The following is an 11,167-nucleotide window of genomic DNA, read 5'->3' on the forward strand; positions in this document are numbered from 1 at the left end:
AATATTTAAGCTATAGCAAAAGTGGCACTAGACCTAGTATATATTTCGTACATTTACCAAAGGACTAGTTATACTAGGTCTGGTTAAGTGCCACTGCCCGGTATACCCTACACTGATGTTTTTTAAGGTCAAGTGCCACTGCCCGGTATAAGCCACACTGATGTTTTTTTTAAGGTCAAGTGCCACTGTCCGGTATGCATTTGCCCGATACTCCAAACACTGATGTTTGTTCTAATCTATCGTGGTGCAATCAACATACTAGGTTCAAGTACCAAAGTTAGATACCTGGTGAACCATTAAACTTGTATGTATTTTCTAAGTATTCTCCTTTCTGAAGAATAACGAACTGAACTGAATTCAAAGTCAATGAAATGTATTGCAAAAGTCTGTTCTTTCTCTCTTTTTGCACTTTGCTTTATACTTTTTCATATATTCTACGTCTTTGATTATAATGCTGGATGCTTTTGATTTTGTTGCTAAAATGTTATTAAAGTTAAGTTTGAATTTCTCATTTCTCCTTTTTTATCTTTGACGATTGATCAATTTAAAATGCAGGATATAATACACGCAACCTATCTCTCGCCAAAGAAGGTTTTAATGAAGTTGCTTGTTGTTATGTAAAACGTGGATTTACTTTCTAAAAACGCCTCACGTGATTTAGAATTTTTATAAGTAAATAAGAAAATAAATGAATCCACTTCTTACTGGATGTTTCTCTCTTAATTTCTTGAAAAACTGATGATTTTGTACAAACTTTCTTTTGGGAAAATCGGGAAAGAAATGAACTAATCGAATATTGGGCCTTTTTAGAAAATTCTGAAACCATTTTGATGCTTGTTCGCCGCAATCAACAACATAACACACTTCTCCATGTACCCTAAAAAGTAACATCGAAAAATTAAATAAAGTGCATAAAATGGGAAAATTAGAATAAACTATTAATGTAGTACATATGTCGAGAATAGTCGTATTTTTAAAATAAGCAAATAAAAACCTTATTGAATTCAAATTTAATGCTTTAAGCAAAGGGTGCGACAGTTTTTCTCGTGACGGTAAATCAGTAGCAATATACTTACTGACATTCAATAATTTTATCATCCTTGTTAGGAGTGGATTCTATCTTTACAGTCAAAGGGTCTACGTTAGGTCCAGAAATGATAAGATTTGAGTCAACAATTTTCGGCGTCAGTAGAGATAGTGTTGGTGCTTCACGCTGAGAAATCAGTTTATTATCTTCTTCCGATATTATCATAAATGAACTGGAATTCAATAAACATCAACAATTAGTTTCACTTACAATTGTAAATCACGTCAATGTTTTATAGAGAATACTTGGTATAATTTAAAATAAATTCTAACATGCGTTTGAAGAACATGTTATTTTGAAAATACTTTATTTTCCAACTTTTGGAGCATGTTGAGATCGACTCTGGTTATAAAATATTGAAGGATTTCCCACCCCAGCTCTCTACCACTCTCCAAACCCCAAAAGAATTGCCAAACGCAGTCCTTTGTAATTTGATGAACAAACTAAGTACGAAAACTACTTAGAAAATTGCTTGAAACTTTTTAAATATTTAAGATATTCAAATCGCTATAATTTAAAATAGCTATATTTACGATATTCAACGCTGGTTATAAAATAAAATAAAATCATTACAGGTTCAGCTGCTGTGAATCAATGGCTAGAGCGTTTTCCTTCCAACAAATGGACCCAGGTTCGAAACCCAAAGGTAGCGAGACGTATTTCGCTCCCTTTCACACCGACTACAGCTCCCTACACACCGGCTTAACCGAGAAGGCTAGTTTGTCCCAATCTTGATCCAGGAATTCTTTTGTCTTCTGGGTTGGTTTCAAAATTGCAATGCTACGTAGTTGAGCATAGATAGTAGTAAACACTGAAATAGGTTCGCTGTTCAATGCCGGTTAAAAAATAAAATAAATTCTTATAGCAATTTGGAACCTGTTTCAGAAGCCTTCAAAAATTTTTGAGAGCTTCAAATATAAAAATCACCAAACAAATAAATATTTTTAAAGCTGTTTCCCTCCACACTTTTGCATGGTGCTGAATTTTGGGAACATCCTCAAAACTGAAGTAGGAAAGCTGGAAATATTCCAAAACAAGTATTTAAGAATTTTCGAGCTTAACAAAGGCAAGATTATCAACCATTCATGAAGAAATTTTGAAGGGAAGATGGACAGGACATACTCAAAACGGGATAGCCTTGCTAACATTGCGATTACTTGGGCACCCGATGGAAAATGTAAAAGAGGACGGCCGAGACTTACTTGGCAAAGATGTCATGCGCACTGAGATATATGCAAATCAAAACTAAATGGATAGGAAGAGGAAAGAGGACTGGCTCAGGAAAGGGGTGCCTGGATAGGTAGGTAGGTAAGGAGCTATGCTCATTAGTTTTGTCATGTCTTGCACATACATAAACTGGTGTATGAAAAAATATTTATAAACAAAAGGATTAGGACCCCAAATTAAGTGGAGAAAAATTTCTGGTTAATACCCCCAGAGGTGTAATAAAATCTCGAAACTATTAAGATACTCCCCTTAGAAAATTTACCATAGGTTTGACATAAAAAATTACCATACGATATTCCTGTGGGATTTTGTCATATGCATATGGCAAATTTTTGCCATATGGGAAATAATAATTGCCATACGTATATGGTAAAATTTTACCATAGACAGAACCCCATTGGAATATCCTATGATAATTTTTATATATGGGTCATTCTCACGAAAACTGTCATTTTTCAGTTCATAAAATCCCAAAAAAGTAAAGTGAATAAAAAGCTCTGAAACTTTTTATATTAATAGAAATATATAATGGCATTATAAAGAAAGTATATATTCTATAAATTATACTTAATATTTAAATAAATTAATTAATTTCACTGTTTGAAAAGTGAGGGAATGACGCTAATAGTAAGGGAATGATATTTTATTTTAATACATGTTTTTCTCTAAGTTACAGCTACCTCAAGTTTGAAAATGATAGCATACTAAGTATATCTAACATTTATTATAATTTAGTTTTGCATACTTAATAGTTTTTAAAGGTTTGGGAAATTTAATAATATACTCATCTTGAATCATTCCCTCACTTCAGCATCATTTCCTCACTTTATACACTAGTGAGGGAATGACAAATTTAATGAAATTTAAACCTAACAGTTAGGCCTAATTAATTTCTGAAAACAATCACATACAATTATATTCATACAAGAAAGCAACATATAATTATCCACTTTCTCGTTGAAGTTGTATTTTATTTTACTCTAAAAAACGACATGAGGGAATGACAAATGTAAAAAATTTTACCTGGTTTGATTCATTCAAATTTATTCCACTGCAAAGCTTCTTTAAGTTGAAGATGGAAACATACTGCAATTTTGTTCTATGATGCCAGTTGTTAACTGCTAAAGTTTTTATTAAAATATTTTTATTCTAAGAAGATTGCAGGTGATAAGAACATTGTTGTGAGGGAATGACGCGAAACACTAGGGACAAAGTTTAAAATAGTGCTGTGTTAATATTTTTATCAGAAATTAAATATAAAATTGATTTTCTGAATTCTATATTTCAATTTTCTGAAATAAGAAACACGAATTTGTAAATTTTTTTATTTTTATTTCAGAAACAATTTTTCTTTTCTTAAATCAACCGTGGGGACAAGTGAGGGAATGACATATTGGTATATTTTAATTACCTAAAATAAATAAAAAATAAAAATTGATAATTTTATTTTTATTCTTTTGTTAGCCTGCATTCTGAAGGACACTTACCCTGAAATTTTTTTTTCGTAAGTTGTAAAACAAACTTAAAATATACTGGGGACATGAAAATGACTGTTTTTGTGAGAATGACCCATATACGAAATTTTTGCCTTAAAATTATGGTTTTTTAATTATGGTTTATTAATTATGAATTCCTGTTTATTAATAACTGTTTGTTAATTATGGTTTATTAATGATTATATTATGCATAGACAACAATAAAGATGAGTCATGAAATTACAGGGATTACTTTTCACAATGATTACGCTACAAGAATAATTAAAATGAGCGAAATTAAGGTGAGAGATTTTGCTATTAAATATATGAGAAAAGACAATAATTATGTTTACATAATTAAACATAATTATCGTTTGTAAACATAATATTATGTAAATTATGTAATATTATGTAAATCATGTTATATTATGTAAATTATGCAATATTGTGTAAATTATGTCATTATTGTATATGACATAATATTATCAAGTATTATGTAAACAGAATTATTGTTCGTATATTATTGTTCGTATTATTATTATACGTACTCCTATCGCTGCATTTAAAGTGAGAAATTTCTTACCGGTCTAAGAGTCCATTTACTTCAAGTCCCAATTTCGTACACTTTCCTTCTGTGATTTCCAGTCCTCTCAGGGACTTCACAGGATAGAACAGTATTCTATTAATGCATCCCACTTTCACATATCGTTTTTTCTTCCAAATGAAAGCTCCCACTGCAACAACGGCTAAAATAGGCAGAACTATCCAACCGCTTGCTACTTGAGGCATTTTGAAGAAATTATTAGTTTCTATCTCTAGAAAATAAACGACAAGGTTTTAAATATGTCTAATGGCGTCAAATGAGCTAAATATTGTTTTGGAAGAAAATATTGTTCGAGCGAAATTTAAAAAAAAAAAAAAAAAAAATTGGATACGAAGTCGTAGTTGATCTCACTGCTACTTAATCACTGCCCTAGTTACATATTTTCAGACTTTTACCAAAAAAAGTTTAAAAAAAGTTCTGCAGATTAATTTACCATTCATGTGGAAATTTTGAAGAGAAGATGGACAGGACATACTCTTTGTTTAAAACGGGATAGCCCTGCTAACATTGCCCTTACTTGGGCACCTGATGGAAAACGCAAAAAAGGAAGGCTGAGACTTACTTGACAATGCATGCTCACCAAAATCAGCAAATAAATGAGATCAGAGAATAAACGACAAGGTTTTAAATGTGTCTAATGGCTTCAAATAAGTTACGATGATGACGTCAAATGTCTAATAGCGTCAATATTTTTTCTGGAAGAAAATATTGTTCCAGCGAAATTTTAAAAAAAAATTGGATAAGAAGTCTTAGTTGATCTCATTGTTCTACAATCACTGCCCTTGTTATGTACTTTTAGACTTCTCGCCAAGACAAAAGTTTAATATTGCAAATTAATTTTTAGAGGAGTAAAAAACAAAAAAAAATAATCAAAACCTTTACGAATCATTAACGAGGAAAGCCAGATTAAAAATATAAGCATTTGCAGTAGAAACTAAGAGGAGGTGAAATGAGTTTATAAGCCCTACTGCGGTCGTGTTGATTTTTACATGTTTGTTATACTGGTCGTAATATATGCATGATAATGAAGAAAAAATATTATTTTGTCAAAATAATATTTTGTTTTTTTTTCGTTTTACCCCGTCTAAATTAGACGGGGTAAAACGAAAAAAAAAAACTTCTTCCTAACTTCAGAGCAAATCAAGCTTGTTTTGATAATTTTAATACTGCTTTCCTCGATAGTCTGATAATTTTGGAAATTCCATATTAATTTGTAACCCCTTAATAGGTATACACTTCTTTTTTTTGGTAACAAGGATTTTAAAAATCCGTATTAAGAGCTGTCATTGCGAAACATCATGTATAATTTGAATGATAGTAAAAGTCATGCGAGCCGTGGTGGTTCAAGGGATAGGTGATTCGTCTTCCAATGAGGTGACCCAGGTTCGAATCCCGGCGGTGGTTGACACGAATTCTGCTCCCTGCTCGTGTCGACCACAGTGCTTAGGTAAAATATAATCAGTGGTAGACGGTTCATGGGTTAGAGTTCCCTAACCGTCAGGCTAACCGTGGGAGGTTTTAGTGGCTTTTCTTTCCACGTAACGCAAATGCGGGTTAGTTTCAGAAAGAATTCCTCCACGAAGGCTAGTTTGTCCCAATGATTGATCCAGGAATTATTTTGTCTTTTGGGTAAGTCAAAATTGCAAAGTTACGGAGTTGAACATTGACAGTAGAAAACTCAGACTTGGGGCAGCTATTCAATGCCGGTTATAAAATAAAATAAAATTATAACATGCAACAACCTCTTAAAGACAGAGTCTAATTTTCTTCTAATTTGAAATAAACAAACAGTAAACTAAAATTTCTTAAAGTTATTAAGAATAATTTAAAAATTTTTTACTTTTTTAAAGGTAAAAAAATGTTAAAATTTCTTTTTTAAAATAACTCTTATGAACAACCAATTCTACTGTAAATTTTAAAGGTGTTTAATTTTTAAGTAGTTTTTTTTTTCTTTTTTTTTAATTAGAATATTTTAGTAAAACTAACGAATATATTTGATTTAAAATATAATGAAGGAAGAATTATATAAATCTTTAAATCTATAATTTTGTCTGCATGCATAGTTTTGTTTGCATGTCCTTAAAAAAAGCATACAAAACTAAAACTTCAGTTAATTGAAATACAAACTAAATTTTAGGACAATTATAGAATATTTTTTTATAAATTTTTGTACAGAATTGATGCCGCTAATGAAATGTAGCACAACATTCCATGCAAAAGTAAAAAGAAATTGAACTAAGAAAATAACTAAAGTATAAAAAATAAATTGAAATTTGTACACTGCGCAAAATAATAAATGGTCCACTCTGAATAACTTTTGATCTAAAGATCGAAATTCACATTCTAGGATTCAATCTTAATGGTTTGTCGGGGTGACCTCAAAGATGCTAATTAGTTCATACGATATTACCATTACCATATTCGTACGATTAGATAGAAGTTACGTAACCTGACATAAAAACATACGTTCTCTAAATAAACATGTTTTTTTTTTTTTGACGGATTCGGATTTTTAAATTCCGAAAATACAAAAAATTCCGAAATAATAGAGGCAATCTGGGAAAAATGGTCCCAATAGTTTGGTCAGGAGAGCGATCCAAAATTTGGACCCCTAATGTTAACTTTACTTCTTGCGTATTTCATCATATCTCGAACTTTTTAATCGTATCGAACTTTTTAATGTTAACTTCACTTTTTGCGTACTTCATCATATCTCGAACTTTTTAATCGTATTGAAACATTTTTGTACAATATTATAAATATATATACATTATTTTGTGCAATATATTCCTTCATCCAAAGATAATTCCATGCAAAATATATCTCTTAGTAAATATTTATAATTTTTTGGCTATTTTTTAAATAGTAGAAAAAATTTCGACTTGTAAGGTACACAAATTTCTACATCATTTTAGTGAATGCAATTTTAAATGCCAAAGTACTAAATTTGAGCGAAATCGGTCGAATAGTTCCAGAGAAATGGAATTTTAAAAATACACCTTTTTAAAATTTGCTTGGTTAGTAACAGTCAATACTCAAAACTAACTAAATTATTAATTAGTCGATAACTGGTTAAACTCTAATATCTAAAGCCTTATAAATTTATTTTGAAATATTTGATATTTTTAGAGAGTACAAACAATAAAATAACGTCAATATTTTCATTAGATACTTTTGCTAAATTAAATTATTTTGAAATATCACTTTAAAAAAAAAATACAAACATTATATTAAAGATGATATTTTCATTGGATGCTTTTGTTAAATTAAAAGAGATAATTAAATTCACATCTACAAATGCCCAACGTTCTGTATTTTACAACATGGCAATAATTTCACTTAAAGTAAACAACAAAAATAATTATAATCACATGCAAATATTAGACGTATGCATAAAAGCAATAATATTTCCTACTTTGTTACCCAGACTAATTGTTACCAGAGAAATTTGTTTGAAAACAACTTAGAATAGATACTAAGAAGCAGAAACTGCCCGCTTCTTGATATCTACAAATGTATGCCGATAGATATCTAGAGTTCAAGTGTTAGCAGATAACATCGATTATCGGTGTTTACATCCTAAATCTTTATTGATGGTTACAATATTCTTCTCTAATAATGTAAAATTTTTCATTTTATCTATTATTTATGTGAATTCAGAGACAGAGACTACCATCGCATTATTATTTGGGAATTAACTCCTTCCTAAAAGGAGTTAGTTTTACACCGACCGACTGCGTGCACGGTTGTCAGGCAGAAATCCTTTGTTTATATCATATTTTCCTAATATATAATAAAAGTTGTTTTATTTTGGAAATTCTTCAATAAGTCCATATCGAGCCGTGAAGAGTCAGGGGATAGAGCGTTCGCCTTCCAATGAGGTGAACCGGGTTCGAATCCCACCAATAGCTGGTCGATACGAATCCGCATCCGGCTTGAACCGACCACAGTTCTGACATAAAATATCCTCTGTGGTAGACGGATTATAGGTTAGAGTCCCCTTGCGGTCAGGCTACCCATGAGAGGTTCTCTCCATGTAACGCAAATGCAGTTTAGTCCCAGGGCTAAAGAGAATAGAAGGGCTAGTTCACTCCGCTCTTAGAGCTGAAGCTACGATTTCCCTCCTCATGACGTCACTGTGTCCACAGATCTCGGAAGATCGCACGTAAAAATATTATGATAATTTTGCATCTTTCTCTTTGTAAAAATAAGTTAGACTTTTTCTGGTTATTAGCTTTCAAACTTTACGTAATTAACACATTATTTCCATTCATAAACATAGTTTAAAAAAACTTTCTTGGCCAGTATATTAAAAAAATACCATTTTAAACTTATAAAAATATTTTACAAGTTGGCGAAAATGACACTATAAATACTTTATTTTAAAAAGTTTAGTTTTAACTTTAATTATTAAGAAAAATGAAAGCATATATCGAAACTTTTGTATCTACATATTCTTTTATAACAATAAGTTGAGTTAAATTTAGAATCCCCGATTTTAAAATATGCGTAAATAGCAATTTGTTCATACTTAATCATTGGGAAACATCAACCTTAAACGCTAATTACTGAAACAAAATAATAATTTAGGTTCATAATGACATTAGAAATTTTACAATTGTTTATAGATATTTAAATTTAAGATGATATAATTTATAGATATTTAAATTCAAGAGAATATAATTTTTAAAAGAATCATAAATATTTAGAATAACTACATTAAAAAAATAAGTTATGAAATTAGGAGAATTTTAACTGTACACAATATATTTTATTTATACTTTTTACTTACGTTTTAATTTTCTTTGACTTTAACCATTTTTTAATTTTTTTCACATGCCTTTATTTTTGAAGTAACGAGGCGGTTTCTATTTAGATAACGAATTTTTATAAAAGTTCTTAACGATAGAAAAAACGCATTGCTGTTTTATATTAACTGTGTCATTTCGAAATCCATTCTTTACATAGTTGTTCATTTACTTTAGGGAACACGCGGAAAATTATATTTTTTCCTTTTGTTTTTCTATCAGAATTTTTGCAAGTTGCAATCGCACAAACTGGCATTTTGTTAATAGTTTTGAAATTTTGTAAATTCACGGCAAAAACTGAGGAAAGTCATTATAGAAAATAAAAAATTTCTTAGAATATGTCACAAAAAGAAATGCTCCAATATTAGTTAGAGCTAGTAAGGCCGAACTCTCTGTTCTTGTTATATATATATATATATATATATAGTTTCAAAAACGTGTTGTTTTGCTGAATTATGTTTTACTAAACATCTTAGTAACGCCTTTCCTCTCCTAACCGTACTCAACTATCAAGGGGGAGGGGAGAGAAAATTTTGAATATCCTTTTTATTTAATTTTCACAAATAAACAAATGATGTATATTTATTCTATTTGGCAGTATCTCCCGATACATGCAAAATACAAGGCCGTCACCAAATCACAATTAGAGCTAAAAACGCGTGCGGTATTTTACATTTACTCTAACAAAATTATGCCAATACAATTACGCAATCAACAGTTTTTGCTTAGGTAATTAAAGAGTATACGGTTACCTGCTTTTGATAATTGTTTAAACTAAATTAAATCTAGATTTTTAAAAAAATATAAAAACTGAGAAACGTGTAGTTTTAAATTATTAACTCAAAATCACAAAACGCATAATTATATTTCTTTATAGTTTCGAGTGAAATTAGACAGAGGTTCACTATCAAGCGACCCCTTTATTTTCTAGTACCTTCTTTACAAGGTATTGTGTTGCCTAATACTATATAATTAAAAATTTATTCAGCACAGAAAAACACAAATTGAAAACATACCCCGAAATCGTAGATAGCGAGGGCAGAGGCCCTTTAATGTTACGACTATGTTTGTTTAAATTTTCTTTAAAGTCATTAAATTTTGTACTTTTTTTTCTTTGACTTCTCATAAAATGCACTAAATGTTTTGACTGACATAAAACGCACACAATCTAACTCGCCAAAAACTTATTCACATTGAACCTCATTAGCTATTTATAACTTATTGAGGATTTAGAAATTAGTTACTTTCCTGGCCTTGGCAAAAATTACATTATTTCTCGACTTATTTTCTTCTAAAACAGCAAGAATTACATTATGTCTCTACTTATTTTCTTCCGAAACAAATTCCCAAACAATTACAAGTTTCCCTAACCCAGAACGACGAGTATCAGTCCGATCATGTTATGTTGAAAGTTAAATGATTATAATAAGTTATATGTGATAGCAAATGAGAAAGCAACTAAATAGAATTAAAAACTTCTCTGGCTATCTATCCTAAATCTTCAGAAAAGAAGAAAACTTTAATCATTCTAAAACTCGGTAAATTTGAAAGGCACTACCAAAAATAAAGTATAATTTTTTTTTTAAAGTGTTTCTTTTTGCTTTCGGTCTGCAACAAAAATGATATTAAAACGATAAAAAATTTATGTTATCAACGTATCACTATTAAAAAGAGGGATTTAAAATATCAAAACCAGTTTCATTGTTAAGGTTAACTTGGTGTTTCTAACAAGCTTTTAGTATTTTTAATGTCTTCCTCAAAAAATCATTCCCCAAACTTTAATAAAATCGTATTTTTCTCACTTAAATATTAATTTCAGACATCTTGCATGATAATTATATAGCTTCATTTTTAACAGAGATCCTTGAAGTATATGTTAAGAAAATATATTATAGAACACCTTGTAAATTATCCCTACCAGTGGAAACATTTGAAAGATTAGTGTGGATTATCAAATCCATAAACA

General features: G+C 30.1%; 1 protein-coding gene across 4 annotated transcripts in view; it reads right to left on the reverse strand.

The window, feature by feature from the left end:
* LOC107455857 (mitochondrial amidoxime-reducing component 1) overlaps positions 1-7,951 on the reverse strand; it is a 17,348-nt gene extending 9,397 nt beyond the window's left edge. The window contains exons 1-4 of one of the 4 annotated variants that reach the window (XM_016073575.5): positions 7,817-7,951; positions 4,373-4,604; positions 1,077-1,259; positions 706-877 (exon numbers count right to left, since the gene is read on the reverse strand). In XM_016073575.5, the coding sequence (XP_015929061.1) occupies positions 706-877; positions 1,077-1,259; positions 4,373-4,578 (561 nt within the window). In that variant the 5' untranslated portion in view covers positions 4,579-4,604; positions 7,817-7,951. Of the gene's footprint in view, positions 1-705; positions 878-1,076; positions 1,260-4,372; positions 4,605-7,617 lie in introns of all 4 variants that reach the window. The other 3 variants (XM_016073573.4, XM_016073574.4, XM_071183034.2) reach the window with 3 other exon arrangements.
* Positions 7,952-11,167: the final 3,216 nt, after the last annotated feature.

Source organism: Parasteatoda tepidariorum, chromosome 7, assembly GCF_982258835.1.
Source record: "Parasteatoda tepidariorum strain Cologne lab strain chromosome 7, Ptep-v5.0, whole genome shotgun sequence".
In the NCBI taxonomy this organism is placed as follows: Eukaryota; Metazoa; Arthropoda; class Arachnida; order Araneae; family Theridiidae; genus Parasteatoda; species Parasteatoda tepidariorum.